This window comes from Fundulus heteroclitus, unplaced genomic scaffold (assembly GCF_011125445.2).
Source record: "Fundulus heteroclitus isolate FHET01 unplaced genomic scaffold, MU-UCD_Fhet_4.1 scaffold_85, whole genome shotgun sequence".
In the NCBI taxonomy this organism is placed as follows: Eukaryota; Metazoa; Chordata; class Actinopteri; order Cyprinodontiformes; family Fundulidae; genus Fundulus; species Fundulus heteroclitus.
The window spans coordinates 1,209,314-1,225,993 of NW_023397307.1; the positions used below are offsets into that span (position 1 = coordinate 1,209,314).

The 16,680-nt window shown below is 42.6% G+C and overlaps 1 protein-coding gene across 1 annotated transcript; it reads left to right on the forward strand.

Moving 5' to 3' along the window:
• The first annotated feature begins 9,854 nt into the window (after window positions 1-9,854).
• LOC105922106 (proton channel OTOP2-like) lies at window positions 9,855-12,864 on the forward strand. Its single transcript, XM_036134549.1, has 6 exons — window positions 9,855-10,214; window positions 10,312-10,448; window positions 10,527-10,585; window positions 11,427-11,569; window positions 11,663-12,513; window positions 12,597-12,864. The coding sequence occupies exons 1-6, from the start codon at window positions 9,881-9,883 to the stop codon at window positions 12,765-12,767; spliced, it is 1,695 nt and encodes a 564-aa protein (XP_035990442.1). The 5' UTR covers window positions 9,855-9,880; the 3' UTR covers window positions 12,768-12,864.
• Window positions 12,865-16,680: the final 3,816 nt, after the last annotated feature.

The window sequence follows — 16,680 nt, forward strand, 5'->3', positions numbered from 1 at the left end:
CCTAGAACACTAAATCAGGGCTAGGGCTAAAACAAGAATACGGAGAACAAAAACCCGAACTAGCTGACTAAGAACAAAAACTAGAATGCTAAAGAAAAACCCGATTGACTAGTATAACCTGGGACACAAAAACCCGGACAAAATAAAACACAATAATCAAAACAACATAAATCCCAAAAAATCCTAAGTAACCCAAAAACTAAGGTTGAGCCAAAACAAAAGAACAGAAGGTGGAAATAATTCTTCTAAAACAATAAAAAATATACAAAAAGACTAGAAACTAAAGCAGAACTAGAACACAACAAAACCTGAATAACTTTAAGAAATCTAAGAAACGTTAAGTAATTAAAAAATAACTCAAAAACCAGGACCCAAAAATAACTTTAAACAAAACAGAAACCAGGACGTGCTGGACAGCAAAGTCTTTGTATGCTGGGCAGCGGCAAAAGTCAACGCTGGGCAGCGACGACGAGGAGCGCCGTCTTTAACGGCTGCGCAGCGTAGGAGGCGGAACTTGCGAAAGACGAACCAGGAAACAGAGTCAGAAGCGGGGCGTCGCGGATGCGACCCCGGCAGACAAACCAGAAGCGTGACGTCGCAATCCAGCGACCATGGCGAGACAAAAACAGAGGCAAGGCGTCGCCGCACGGCGACCCAGGCGAGGCGAGACGGAAGCGTGGCGTCGCAACTTTGCGACCCAGGCGAGACGAACCGGAGGCGAGGCAGATCCTACCAGCTTCTACACCAGGCTCTGTGCGTGCTCGGGTTCATCCCTTGGCCGGTCCATAATGTTATGATATATTTTTCTGGGATGAACCCGGACACAGCACGCACACACAGAGTCAGTTCTTATGAGTGAGTTTTATTGAATAGTTTGGAAGATGGAGGATGAGACCAGAGTCTTTCAACGGACGGAGGTGAAGGGTGTAGAAGCTGGCCGGCAGGAGGAGTGTGGAGAGACTGACCGGGAGGAACTCTGGAGCCGAACACTGGAGAGCAGAACATCTGAGCCAGGTGCTGGAGAGCAGAGCATCAGAGCCGAGCCGTGGAGAACAGAACGTCAGAGCCGAGCCGTGGAGAGCAGAACGTCAGAGCCGAGCCGTGGAGGGCTGAACGTCTGAACCGAGCGGTGGAGGGCTGAACGTCTGAGCCGAGCGGTGGAGGGCTGAACGTCTGAGCCGAGCGGTGGAGGGCTGAACGTCTGAGCCGAGCGGTGGAGGGCTGAACGTCTGAGCCGTGCAGTGGAGGGCTGAACGTCTGAGCCGAGCAGTGGAGGGCTGAACGTCTGAGCCGAGCAGTGGAGGGCTGAACGTCTGAGCCGAGTACTGGAGAAAACAAACTGTCGGAAAGTCTTTGGGCTGACTGTAACAAGACCAGGTGAAAGGAGTCTTCAGGCTGACGGTAACAAACGGAGCTGACAAGAATACTGGCAGGGACTGAGCGGGAGTGAACGCTATGGACCGGCGACGGGAACAGAAAGAGGTGAGTCTTATAAAGCGGTGGAAACAGGTGGAAGCAGTTGTGGGTTAATTGCAGCCTGCCAGGTGAAACTGATCAGGCTGCGCAGGAACAAGAGAGAGGGAGAGAGGCTCAGCATGCAGCCAATAAGCTGCATCCTGACAGGGAGAAGATAGACAGACAGAGGGAGACCTTTTATTTATTTTCAAGAAGTCGTCATCTGTTGGAGGAATGTATTTCTGCACTGAGGAGTTACAAGGTAAGTCATGAATATAAAGCAAGTTGCATACATGAAATCTAATCGATTTGACAGTTATTATTTATAATTAATAACTTTGCTCTGGATACACCTGCAGCACTGTGATACGTCTGTGGCTCTGTTTACAAAGTGAAAACAGGTTTGCGTTGCGTTTGTACTGTCCATTTACACACTACAAGATTTAACTGTTGCTTAAGGGGACTTTCAGCTATAGCTGTGGGTTTATTCAGAAGAGTTTGCAGCCGAAACAGTACACCGCCAGCCGCTGTTTTCTTATTCTGGGCAATTTGACATGGAGTTTCACAGCACTACTAGTAGTGCGGCATGGGAATTACACTGTTTAAGTACTCTGTAAACAGAGCCTATGACTGCAAGTGAATTTTGATGAAATGTAACTACAATAAATTTTAATCCGTCACTTGTAAGGCTAATGAAAAATATCTGTACTCTACACAAAGAAAGGTGCAGCTAGATATAGCTGCATTTATTTACATTTTATTGTGTCAAAAGAAAGTGATGAATACAGAGCTTTCTAATATGACTAGTATTCACGAGCAAGTGAATGACAGCTGTTTATATCAGCTCCATTAATGAACTCAGTCAACTACTAACATGCTTTGATAAGGGGAAAAGCAAAAACTGATAATCCATTATCATTGCTTTAAATTCAAAGTTTGTTATCAGAATGTATCAATAAAAGCTCTTGGCAGGAAGGCACCGCTATCTGCTCTCAGTTTACTTGTTGTTGTTGCACTCAGAAAATAAAATAAATCTTAATGAACAACATTGTTCCATTGCAGTCTAGGTTTGAGCTATTTTAATATGGATCCAGTCTAACCTTTAATCACAATTTAAACAGCAGCTATTCTCCTTTTGATGGGAATTTTGTAAAAGTACTTTTTTAAAGTAAGGTGTTGGTCCTGGTGGGTGGTTGGCTGGCGGGCCCTGCGGCCTCTCCCTGGCCCCCGGGCTACGGTGGTGCCGCTGGCGAGGCCCCCTTCTCTAGGTGGGGCTTTCGGGGAGCGGGGGTGCCTATTGGAGTCAGTAGGGGAGCTGGCTCCCTGGATTGGCTTCCCAGTCATTTGCTCCCCATCCCCGGACTCCTCCCTCTGCCTGCTCCATCACGCTGCCACACATGCAGGTCATGAGGGAGGGGGCGTTACTGGAGGTTGCCACTTTCTGGTGACGCCCCTCTCCCCAATTTTATTTTGCATCTTAGACACTTTCACTTCAAACATTTTTCACATCACACACTCATATAGGCCATGGTAGGGGGGGGTGGGGGGAAGACGTCTGGGAGGGGGCTTATGTTGTGTGGGCCTCACCTCGGACGGCTCCCTTCGCCTCCTCTCCCACTTAGACATTGAGGGTTCTGGGCAGTCACACGGAAGGGGTGCGCTGGCAACAGCTACCTTCCGAAAGGGGGGTGGGCTGTGCCGTGCATCCCCTTCGGCGCTCCCAGTTTTTAAACGCACTTGAGAACAACATGCAACAACACAACATTTGAGCAGGCGTAGGGAGGGTCGGGGTCTTCTGCACACCCCCGTTCTCCGATGGAGGCAAGGAGTCTGGGGCCTGGAGGAGGTGCGGGCCACTGTGTCCGGGGTCTTGGCGGGGGGCTGCGGTGTGCAGTCAGCGGCTTGCCAGGTCTGGGGCTGATGCCTCCGCTCCCCCCAGGGGGCGGGGGGCAGGGATGGCAAGGGTAAGGTGGGGGGAGGGAGTGGGTTTATTAGGTATTTAGGGGGAGGGGGGGGCTCTGGCCGGGTGGCTCGTGCGGGTCGTGTTGGCCCGCCCTCTTGGGGGGGCCCGGTCCGGGGGGCGTCTGGTCGGGGGCCGGGGCCGGGGGTCGGGCACAAGCAGTCGTATAGTCGATTTGGGGTGTCCCCCCCCCCTTTGGTCAGTGTTGGATGTGAGTGTTATGTGGGAATGTGTGTACAGCGTCTTTTTTTTTTTTTTTTTCTGTGTGTGGCAAGTGGGGCACAAGGGAGGGATGGGGTGAATGAGTTTTTTTTTTTTTTTTTTTTTTTTTTTTCAGGTATGGGTGTGGTCCGCTCCCTCTCCCAAGAACATCTCAAGTCTCCGATAGGTGCGGAGCCCATCCCCCCACGTCCTGCCCTCCTCCACTTCGTTGGCGGGCGCCTTGGCCCCCTGGCGCATTAGTTGGCTTCGGGTTTGGGGCGGGTTCCCGGGCGTGCGCCGGCCCGCTCCTGGCGGCCTCTTCGCGGGGCCTGGCCCCCCGGGGGGCGGCCGGGGCCCTCGTCGCGGGGGCGGGGCGCCCCTGGGGCCTCTGGCCCTCAGGGCCCATGGCCGGGACCACTTCAGCGGGGCTGGCTGCCGGCGGAGCCCACGGGCTCGTCTCCGCGGCTCTTGAGGGCGTCGGCATTGCGGTGGCTGGGGGATTTCCTCGGGGTCGTCTCTGCTCCTTCCTTGGGGGGGGGGTTGCAGATATCCTGTGTCGGCCCCTCCTGGGCGACCTGCTTTAGGGACCCCTTTGGGAGTCCGGGGTTACGGGTCCCCTGACGCCTGCCTCTGTGCTCGGGGAAGGTGGGTCTTTGGTTCTCCACAATCACTATCAAGCTATTTCTGGATAATCTTCACCTAAACTAGTGCACTTTCACATCTCCCACTGGTGCTGGGTCCCAGGTATTAAGTGTTCACTTATATACAGTAATCTTATAATTTATTTATTTATTTATTTATGTTGTGTCACTTTCTTTTTTCAAATATCACATTACACATGTCAGCTTACATAATAATATATATGATTTAGTAATGGCATCTAGGTGTTATTAGAGTGTATCTGTTGCTTTATGTCTGTTGGTTGTGCTGTTCTTTTTGTGTCTCTTTCCAGGTGATGGAGCAGACAGAGGACATTTTATCATTCTCTTCCTTTTATCTCCTCTTTCTTTCACCTCTACTCTTTTTTTTTTCTTTTCTTTCACTTTTTGTTCTTCCTTTACTCTCCCATTGTCATGTCCATATAATTTGAAATTCTCCTTGCAGGAATCATAATAAAGCTATTTACAAGCATAAATCAAGTGGAGCACTATGGCGAAAGCTGTTTGCTCCACTTGTAAAAGCAAAATCTGTCGAGCTCCATCTGGCATTGAGATATCAATTCCTATTGCCATAGTGCTAGACAGGACACTGGGAAAAAAAAAAAAAAAAAAAAAAAAAAAAAAATTCCCATAAACAAATACATTAAGGTAGGTGATTCAGTCCCGACAAGCAGCATTCACTCCTGGAGAAGCGTAAAGCCACAGAGAGAGTCGTCTGCATTGTCCATGGCTTTGCAGCAATCCCTCATACTGAGCATGCATTAAGCGACAGTGGAGAGGAAAACTCCCCATTAACGGGAAGGGAAAACCTCCAGCAGAACCAGAACCAGGCTCAGTGTGAACGGTGATCTGCCTCGACCCACTGGGGCTTAGAGAAGACAGAGCAGAGACACAGAAAGCACAGAAGCGCACATTGACCCAGTAGCCTAATCTGTTCTATATTCTCACTCAAAATTTAAATATAAATACTAGTGCTGTCAGTTAAACGCGTTATTAACGGCGTTAACGCAAACCCATTTTAACGCCGACTATTTTTTTGTCGGCGTTAATCGGCGTTAAAATCGGCGTTAAAACACACACCGTTCCCTAATGTTTTTCCCCCCGCCGCGCTCTACGGACTGTGTTTCTTTTACCCTCTGCGCTTTCCGTAGTTTCAAGAGTTCTAGAAAACTGTAGCAAAACAGACCCGCGCTGCGCTCAATGTTGCCAACACTGAGCGCGAAGTTTCTTTTACCCTCGGACACATGCGACTTTGGGCTTCTTTTTTCTAAAAGCGCTTCTAAATTTCATGAGTCACAGGTTGCAGGTTTTTTTGGGCACATTTCTGAAAGTGAAATCGCTTATTTGGGCTCTAAAATAAGTGACGAAACAGCGGTTATTAAGAGACCTGCCTGCACTAGACACTTTGTATCCAGCTGAAATATCCCTCCTCCATAGGAGCCGACGGTAGTAAAAGCAGACAGAGCAACTCTGCACGTATTTTCTGCAGTTTACGGTGCAATAACCGGTGATAACTGCTAAAAGTAGATTACATGGTGCAGATCACCATTTTATCAGACACTGGTTCTGAAGATGAGCTTTTACACGTTGATAAAATTGCAGAAACCCAACCCATAAACCGTACTTTAATGCTTATTAATTTGTTATCTCTGTATTTGACAAACTAAGGCTGAATTACGTTGCCAAACGAAGGACCTGGAGTTACTAAACAGTTGCTAAACAGTCTCATGCAGGGTATTAAGCTCCTGCCCAGTTGCAAACAAAGTGTAAGACTGGAATGACCTGGAAATTTAAAACCTTCTTCCAGGCTTAAACTATGAATATGGATATAAACAGCAAGCAAAGTGTAAGACTGGAATGACCTGGAAATTTAAAATCTTTTTCCAGGCTTAAACTATGAATATGGATATAAACAGCAAACAAAAATATTCAAAGAAATTATTGTTGTTGGTGTGAAAGCTCAGAATTAGATGTGTGTGAGAGAGAGAGTGAAGAAATGAACAAAACTTATGACTTTATTGAAATGTACAATTTTTATTAATTTATATGTTTATGCATAATACCATGTCTAGCTTTGTTTAAGGGGCAAAAAAAATATATCGGCATGAAAACAGGTATTTATTTACACATTTGTTTACACATGGTGTAAACATCAGGGTGTCATGATTAGTCATTTAGCCATTATAGTCCAGAGTTTAACATTTGGCACCAGGATGTTTTCATTCCAATTCTGAAAAGTGCTTGAAAAATTACATAAAAATATGTTTTGTACAAGCATGTATTTTATTAGTGTCATTTATTGCAAAATTGCACATTAAAATGCCCAAACAGGCTATTACACTTTCAGAAATAAAAGGATAAAATATACGATTAATTTGCGATTAACCTCGAGTTAACTATCGACATTATGCGATTAATCGCGATTAAAATTTTTAATCGTTTGACAGCACTAATAAATACTTAAGAAATTGGAATATTTAGCTTCTCACATTTAGCAAATGAAATGTGCTCAATTTGTAGAAAAGATAAATAGAATGTTATTTTCACCTTTGAGTATGGAGAAATCAGCTCTGTGGTTACATCGGACTGGGCTGAGTTCAGAACAAGCGTGTGAGTTTCTGGACTACACTGAGTGTAAGTTGTGAGTCGAATATGGGGGATGCTGATCAGGGTGAGGATGCTGTGTTCCATAAAGTATCTGAATCTGCAGTTGTTACGGCTGAGGTTTGTGTGTCACCTCGGATTCAGTTGGTCTTTGATCAGATGCTATCCGTGGGAGGAGTTGCTTTAGAGGATGGCAGAGTATGGCACTCTAGTTGTTCAGTGGTTGCTACAACTTGCCCAGAGACTGGACAGACTTGCTTGTTCGTGATTTTGCTTAGGGATAGTTTTTCTATCTCTCTGAAATATTCTGTGTGCTGGGTTTATTCATAAAGGCATATTGTGTTTTCTTTGTGTGTGGATGGGTCTAGCCAACCTCTCCTCATACTGCTCCTTACAGGATAGTCTTAGGGACTAGGATTTTGTAGCTGTAATTTTGATATGGTAACACCTTAATTGTACATTTGGAATGGGTGGTTGTGTATTGCCTTCCTGTGTATCTGAATTTTTATTGCATTATTGCATTATTTTGGCACATTTTTTTAATTATGTGCTATGTATTGATAGTCTGATAGTCTTGTTTTTTATGTCTGGTTCTGATTGGACAAGTGGAATTCGGCAAGGGAGATTGTAACAGGGTTTAATATGCAGATAATTCCACTTGTCATATACTTATTGGGTTCAGGTATAACGGGGAGAAACAGCACCCCACTACTGGTAGTTGGCGGTGAAAAGCGTTGTAGACACAGGCACCTGGTTGCCATTCGATGAGTGACGAGCACGAGTTAAGGTCACTTAGGGGATGCTGTGGTAAAAGGAATGTATTACCGTTCTATGTAATTGTTTGCCAACTGTAAAGTGTATGTAGTTTAACAAGGATATTAATGTATTATATATGATGTATTCAAGGAAACTATTAGCTGGGTTTATTTAATACATGTGGGAATGTGTCGGCTAGCCAGCTAATAGAGAATGCTATACCTCATAAGGTGCTGTTCCCGTGTTGACGAGCCTGAGACCTGATTGTTTTCTATATTCCATTTCTATACAGGTACATATTATTTTATTTCTTTGTAAATGTATTCAATATTGTTATTAGGCCAGTGGGTAAGTGATGAGCAGGAGGTGCTGTTCCGGTGTTGATGAGCCTGAGACCTGATTCTTTTGTTTATTCCATTTCAATACAGATAAATTATCTTTTCACTCATCCTGTTTCCTGACCATCACTATTTACACAACACGGAGAGCATTGAGAAGGAGAACTAAAGGTTACATATAACACATTTCAGCAACAAGCAAATTCAAAGTGCCTCACGAAAACATGAGAAAATAAATCACATCTAAAAGTATGCTGAAGTGGCAGAATAATGAGAAGTGAATTAGGAATACAGACTGAAATTAATGGTTTAGATTGAAGAGTCAACTCTAAACAAATGGGCTGTTAACCTAAATTTAGAATAACTCAGGGTTTCTTTGGCCAAGAAGTTTGGCAGCCGTCTCCTTTTGTGTTCCTCCATTGGAGCGTGAAACGAGGAGCACCGGCGTTTCAGCCTCCACCTGTGGAAAGAGAGGGAGAGCAGCAGCATAGACCTGGAGCCGCTCCCAGATCCTTACAGCATTGAATAAGACAAAGCAGTTTATCTTGAACAACTTCAAAATAATATTAAGAAAATAAAAAATTTGGAAGTGTTTTTTTTTTTTTTTTAAGATGGTAAATGGCTTGTACTTGTATAGCACTCTAACTAGTCCGACGACCCCAAAAGCGCTTTACACTACGTCATTCACCCATTCACCTTCACATTCACACAGTGGTGAGCTTTGTCCGTAGGCACAGCTGCCTTGGGGCAGACAGACAGAGGTGAGGCTGCCATACATCAGGACCTCTGACCACCGCTAACAGGCAATTCGGGTGAAGTGTCCAAGGCCACAACGACTGAGACGGTTGGACCGGGCGATCAAGCCGGCAACCCGCCAATTGCGGGACAAACTCCCTAACTCCTATGCCACTATCACAGGAAATTTGCATGCCATTCTGTACATAAAAAAGCAAATACAATGAAAGCAGGAAAGAATCTTAAATTTAAATTTGAAAAAAACATGGATTTCAGACACGAGGCTGCACAGTGGTGCAGTGGGTAGCACTGTGCCTTGCAGCAAATAGGTTCAGGGTTTAAATCTAACCCTAGGTCTTTCTGCATGGAGTTTGCATGTTGCATGAATAGTTGTTTGTCCTGTTTGTCTCTGTGTTGCCCTGTGACAGACTGGCGACCTGTCCAGGGTGGACCCCGCCTTTCGCCCAGTGAACCCTGGAGATAGGCACCAGCAAACCCATGAGGGATAAAGCGGGTCAGAAAATGGATGGATGGATTTCAGACACATTTTTGGCAGGTTTAGATCCAACTTTCCAAATAAATAGTAAAATGTATTTTGAAAAAAATTGCTATTTATTCCAGTATGGAGCCTGTATCTTTATAAATACTGAAACTAATGGGAAAAGGGTATTCCTGGAAAAGTGTTATGGAGTTTATGGTAATGTTTAGTGCTAAACACACTTTGATTGTTGTTGTTAAAAACAGGTAACCATTTAATGACTTTATGACTTTCTTTACACGTAAACAACTTTGGTTTTGGAGGTATATAAAAGCCACAATAGAGCATCCTGTCTCACACGGCATCAGTTCAAGCAGGTAAGCTGACAAACATGCTGAAAACCTTGGATGTTGTTTGGTTAAAAAGAGGCTGATTGATTAAACACTGCATTTTATTACTGTTGGAAGTTTGTTCTTTGTCATCAATAGCAGTTTTTATTTTTTACAAATGCAGTAGAATACTGTTGATGTAATGAAAATAAATTGTAGTTAGTGTGGTTTTGTTCTTCCCAAAACCTCAGAAGGAAAGTGAATTATGATAAGAACTGACTGTGTGATCTTTGGAAAGGTTTTCTTTAGTGTTGGATGTGGCTTTATTAGGGAGTCAGTGATTGGGTCTTGCTGTTGAAGCTGACATGTCTCATATCTTACTTCCAGATGCAGACTCAGCCAGTGGTGTGATTGAGCCAGACATGGACACCCCTTCAGCTGAGATGGCGTGGGACAGGGGCAAAAACTGGGGGTGGATGCTTTCTGCATTCATCTGCCTGAACATCCTGATCCTGGGTTGCGCCTTTGTCAGCGCGGGCACTTCAGAGATTGTCAAAATCAGCAGCCTGGACCTGCAGAGTTTCCTCATCTTCCTCTTTCTGCTCACCTCGATCTGGATGGTCTATTTCACCTACAATTCCAGGGCAGGAAATGTTTCTGTCTTCAAGGATAGACATGCGGGACCCATTTGGCTCAGAGGTAAAGTACAATTTTAACAATTAAACATTCAATGTAAGGAGTATTATTTGGACAATTCGATAATTGTCTGCTTCTCTAAATGTTGGTTGTCCTTCAGGTGGACTTCTGCTCTTTGGAATCCTCAGTATCATCATGGACATCTTTAAGATAGTCAGCTATGTGGGGTACCTCCACTGTGATTCAGCCATTAAAGTTGCATTCCCTGTGGTGCAAGTTGTCTTTGTTCTCATACAGGTAGAAATCAAATATTCTTTAATGTTCTTCAGTCCTGATGTTTGAAAAGTATTGATATTTTGCATATTGCACTTGTAGACATACTTTTTCTGGATCCATTCAAGGGACTGTGTGCAGGTCCAAAAGAACCTTTCACGGTAAGCTTTTAAGGTGTATGCATATTATCTGCCAACGTTTTGTCCCCAAACACATGGAATAGCCTAAGAGAAATAAAAGTTCAAGTTGTGCCTTCCAAACCAACATTTACAAATGGGGTCCAGAGGAATATAGGAAACGGCCTAAAAATTGGATCTCAGGTCCCCTTGGTGGCCAAATGTCAGTGGAATTAATACTGTATGTGGGAAATCAACACAACTTGGGGGATAAGGTGAATTTAGCACCGATGTGGTGATAAAAAATACACATTGAAGACACAAGTAAGGCCTCTATGGTGTGCCCATGTGGTTTTGCCAATGGTGGTTTATGTGCCTCACCCAAATGGGCCTTTACAAGAAGCTCATCCTAGTCCAGTAGCCCACTTAATAACCTTTTGTTTATCAGCTATTTTTGCAAGACAGATTCTTTGCCTTTGTTTTGTAATAATTAAAAATGGGCTGATCAAGTTATATCTGGGTGATTTTGATTGATTGTGAAGCCGTTGCTTATTTGTCTGAGGATTATAACATAAAAAAAAGAAAACTGCTTTAGGTGCTTTAATAGAAGCAGTGGGTTTCAAACAGTAAATGAATGGATTACATTAAATACCTCATTTATGCCTAAATCAACCATAACATCATAGTATTTTTTATAAAATACTAAATAAAGTACATTAAAATGCTCACTGTTTGGTGTTACATTAATTTAATATCGAATTATTCAGGTTTTTCTGTATGTGACCTACAGATTGACAGTCAATCTCAGTCAAAGGAAAACTTGGCAGATGGGTTGGTGCAACTCAACTTGATCATTGTTAATCTTTCCCCTTTTTTCATATTTTAGCTGCGGACTGATGCTCGCCCTCTCCACAAATCTTGTTTTATGGATGACTGAAGTTACAGAGGAGTCCCTTCACCAAACAATTTCTCCTGAGTTCTCAACCGACCACACTAAGCTCTCACGACGGCAGCAGTACATCAAGAGCGGTAGGCTCAGCAAATGAAAGCTGATTTTTGCAGTCAATATGCAGAAACAATGGAACACTTTTATATTGTGTTATATGATTTGTGGTCTTACAGCCAGTTATGGAGATGACCAGTGTACGTGCAGCCACACTTCCTGTGACATCTTCAAGGATGCCTATTACTACCTGTACCCCTTCAACATTGAGTACAGCCTCTTTGCCTCCACCATGGCGTTCGTCATGTGGAAGAATGTGGGCCGAGCGGCGCCCGAAAGCAACCACCACCACCACCACGCCAGATTCAGCCTCAAGGATGTGGTCATTGGCCTCGTTTTGGGCATCCTCCTCGTGGCAGCAGGCATCGCGACCTTCGTTGTGTATGAAATCGATATGAAAACGAATTTCTCTGACAAAGAAAGCCATGACACAGCATTGATGATGCACTTTGTCATGAACATAGTCATTGCGACCACGATGTGTGTCTGCACCATCGTCGGAAGCGCTATCTTCATGGTGGACCACAGGGAGCACATCTCGGAGAAGAACCCCACCCAGAGTCTGGACGTGGGGCTGCTGGTGGGTGCCTCACTGGGGAAATTCATTGTTAGTTATTTCTCCATTATTGCCATGGTTGCAACTGGGGCCAAGGGCCACCTGAACAGGCTCAACTTGAGTTGGGGCATACTGATGGTACTCCAGCTCGGCCTACAGAACTTTTTCATAATCGTGGGCCTGCACCGAGAGCCCTTTCATGAGGCTGAACCTGACATGGTGGTTGCAAATCCATATGCGGCGGAGTCCAGCAAAGATGGAAGCGGACTACAAGTTAGAGACTTAGACCAAAAATCCAACCCTGACACTGAAGCACGTGGCAACAGTAGAGCAGCGGAAGACAGACACAAACAGCTGTGGAAGAGGCGAGTGTTGAGAGAGGTCTGCGCGTTCCTGCTACTGGGTAACGTCATTGTAAGTATCTTTCTCCCGTTCTCTCTCACATTCACAGCAGCCAATTTCCTGGACGCTAAGCCTCTTCTTTCTGTATTTCACAGCTGTGGATCATGCCAGCCTTTGGTGCTCGTCCCCAGTTTGATCACGACACTGAAACACAGTTCTACCAGTTCAGCATGTGGGCTGCTGTTGTGAACGTGGGCCTTCCTTTTGGCATCTTTTACCGAATGCACTCCGTTGCCAGTTTATTTGAAGTCTACCAGAAGTTGTAAATAAGCACATGGAAAAGAGGGTACAGAAAGTTGTAAACTGGCATTTTTAACTGTTTTGTGGAGCCTTTTTTGATTTGCATTTTTTGTCAAGGAGAAACTGAATAACTTGTTTTATTTTTTTCTATTTTTTATTTAGTAGTATGTTTATGCAACAATGTAAATATATTAAAACTTTATTTTTGCAATTTAAATGTCTTGTAAAGCTTATCTTGTGCAATCCAGTTTACACAGTAATATCTGTTTGCAAGCAATAAAAAAGAGGAATCTAAGTCCAAGCCAATGTTATTATTATTATTATTATTATTATTATTATTATTATTATTATTATTATTATTCCATCATAAATTACAGTTGACTTTGCTGCCCTTAGTCTAATGTAAAGCAATACATTTGTCAGAGACCATGTTTTGGTGTTAGTGCACAATTAACAAGAATGGTTTCCCATTATTAGTTCTAAAAATAATAAATAAATGTATATACATAATTGACCCAGATTTAATAACGTGAATTTTAGTTTTGAAAAATCATCCAGTTGGTCCCACAATAATATAACTAGGCATTATATCAAAACTAAAGTCATAGAATAGAAAATATCTCATTCATCTTAAATCTTATGCTTTCTCAAGGAACAAACGGGTATGTGCTTAACGGAGCCCCCTGGTGGTACAAAAGTGTCACTATAATACCCAAAGAGCAAGCTTGAAAAGCTGGGCTCACAAAACCTTTACGTTCATAATCTATAAAAGAACAATGGAAAGTGTTGCCAGCAATGACTTATTTAAAAAAAAATATAAACCTATAGAAAAAACTATAGAATGACATTGTTAGGACTCAGCAGGCAACGCCAGTCAGGCCTCTGCTGGCTCTGACCCCTTTGAGTAAGGAATAACCGCAGCGCTGTGTGGGCGTCCCCACTGCACGTCATTACCGGGTGTGACGTCATCCTCCCATTGTTTTGTTTTATTCTTATTTCCATTATTTTTTATTAAACAAAGCATACATTGCAAAATCTTGCAGAGGTACACAACAACTGCAAAACTGCAATAACGGAGGAAAGAACACAATAATAACGGATTACGGTAGGGTGACCACGCGTCTGGCGTAAGGCAGACAGTCTGAGTTTTGAATGCCCCACAAGCATATTTGTCTTTCGTTTTGAGGCATTAGGCTTGGGAGCAGATTTTTATTTTTTTTTCAAAGGGTATAACTGCGGAGACAACCAGCAGCAAACACGCCCCTCTGGGAGGTCCGACAGTGTGGGCGTGTTGTTAGCGCAAATGTTTATTGGTTTGTTTATTTACCAACCTCAATCCTAATTTTTTTCCTTCCATTTTCTTCATTGTCACTGGATTTGCCTTCTGTCGTTTTTCTGCTGATTCCCCTGAACACCTTTTTTACTTGTCCTATCGCAAGTACATTCTGGAGAGACATCAAAGAAGGGTTATGTTGAAAATAACTAAACATTCTACAGTTTTCAATCACCCATCATGTGTACTATGTTGATGGTCTTGATAATGAATCGTCTGATGTGGTAAATATTGTTTTCTTGCTAGCTAAGTATTACATACACTGCTGTTTACTGAAAAAAATATATGCACATTTCCATCTACTTAGGCATAGTTACTTTAGCACAATTGTTTTATGTTAGCAGGGTAGGACCTGAAACAATTGCGTCAAAGTAACTAAATATGCCTAAGTAGTTGCAAATGATGCATGAAATCTTTAAGTGGAAAGACTCTCCTGCGTGCTTCCCTGTCTCCCGCACTCCCCGTAGCCTTCTACGTCATAACACTGCCCATGCGCCACCCTGTACAGCCTGTAGCCTAAACAAACATCTTAACCATTCTCCTGCCTGACGAGTGTGTTCTGCACGTTGGCCAAACACGAAAACACCATGACAGACATAATAACAATATTATTCTACCTGTATCAATTTCATCACATTTATTATAACAGTTGTGGCATAACTGTTCCACAAAGTTACTTTTAATTATAAAATGACTTATATGGATCATGCCAACATTTTTTTTTTTACAGAAACCGATACGTTAGTGGTTTATTTTTAAAGGCAACACATGGCTGAAACTATAGTACATATTTAAATTTAACTCAGGCAAACTGACGGCCACCCTTTCTCTGGGTCCTTCCATGCCACCAGGTAAAATCCTGCATCAGAAATGCATCAACTAGTGATTTTCCTTTAATATTTTTTTTTTCGCATTTAGGAGCGTATTGCATATTTCAGTCACATTTTCGTTAATATCTAAAATAGACAAAAATGCGTGTTTAGAGTCGGCAGCAAGATTCTTGTTAACCTTTCTGGTGGATTTTGTGCGTTCTATTTTCCAGGACTCTCAAGAGTCCCCTTTTTTTGGTGAGGAGGACGAAAGCTTTAGGCTAAAATGATCTAACATCAGGTGAAATTGTTTGTATGTGCACTTGCTGCTCAGTGAGGAAAAATTGGGCATTTTAATTGTAATGTGAGGACATTGATGTAACCCTTTCTTTTTGGTCCCCGCATTTTTTGGGCTAGAGTTAAGAGTTAGGATTAAGGTGTCAGTTAGGTTTAGGTTAGGATTAGGTTTATACTGGAAAAGGTTAGGTTTAGGGTTGAGGGTCAGAGTAAGACCATAGATAGGATTGAAAAGGAAAGGAAGTCAAGGCACGGTCCTCTGTATTTAAATCAAGGATGTGTGTGTGTGTTTACACCCTATCAGTACATTATCATTACCAAGCGGATCTTTGAAACAAAAAAATTAACGGATGTTCCAGACACCCTTTGGCATCCTTCTTCCTCCTCTTAATCCGGACATGCACCATCTTTGTTTATTTACTATGTGAATTTCTCAGTGTTGGCTTTATTGTCTGCATTGGTCACCATCATCCTTATGCTGTTGTGCGACTTCTGGACTGTGAAGGTTAGTAAAATAATACTTAGTAATAGGGTTTGTGATTATTTTTATTTGTTTATAAAACAGACCTACATGGAATTAATAGTAACAAACACATTAACTAAACCAGGCGTGGAATTTTCATAGAAAAAATTTCAAAGAGGTATGAGAAATAGCGTTCTTATATTTACTTGGAATATTGTCCAACCCATTCTGACCCTCTTTGTTTTTCTTCTCCTAAAAAGGCAATGAAGGAAACAGAAAACCTGAAACTGAACAGGAAACCTTCAGACAAAAACAGTTTCAGAATCGAAGGGATCCATTATATTCGCTTGATAAGGTAGAGGGTCTTCTTTCTGTTCCTTCAGATCTGGTGGTTCTGAGGAAATTCAGTGTCAGATTATAATGAGGGTAAAAATGAAAGCTTAAGCGTGTTTTTGTAAAAAAATATTTGGTAGCTTGAGGACGTGTAAATGTAAAACTGTATAAATATAAAAATGTTTTTTGACCAAACTGTATGTTTCTTTGTGAAAGTTTATTATAGTTTGCTATATGATCAAATTATGATATGTTTCTAACTATAAAAATAAAATAATTATCTACAAATAGCATTTTTGAGAATGTTTGTTTTGTTTTTGGGTTTGTCCAAAACATGTGTCAAATATGTACTTATTTTAGAATATTTGAGCTAGGGGCTCTTTTAGTAATAACATTGGATAAATCTAATTTAGTAGGAGGGGGAAGGGGACACTTTCTAGGTAAAAATTTGTCCACAAGGTGGCAACAAACATCATGGTTAAAGTATTAACCGTGTTAGAATTATTTGTCAAACAAATGCACTTTAATATACCTAGCTTGATCATTATTGATTATTATAATCATTGATTATTATTTATTGCATTTCCCTATTGCACCCCCTTAGTAATGAGGACTGCTCATTACTAAGGGGGTGGAGCTGTTTCAGTTCAATTTGCATGTTATCTAAGCCATTACAGGGTCTTTGTTGGACAGTAGTATAAAGC

What these genes read in the sequence shown, in the direction of transcription:
- LOC105922106 (XM_036134549.1), top strand. Translation starts at nt 9,881, where the DNA reads ATGTCTCATATCTTACTTCCAGATGCAGACTCAGCCAGTGGTGTGATT. An exon ending in GGGACCCATTTGGCTCAGAG is followed by an intron (nt 10,215 to 10,311) that starts GTAAAGTACAAT and finishes GTTGTCCTTCAG; the next exon opens with GTGGACTTCTGCTCTTTGGA. An exon ending in GCAGCAGTACATCAAGAGCG is followed by an intron (nt 11,570 to 11,662) that starts GTAGGCTCAGCA and finishes GTGGTCTTACAG; the next exon opens with CCAGTTATGGAGATGACCAG.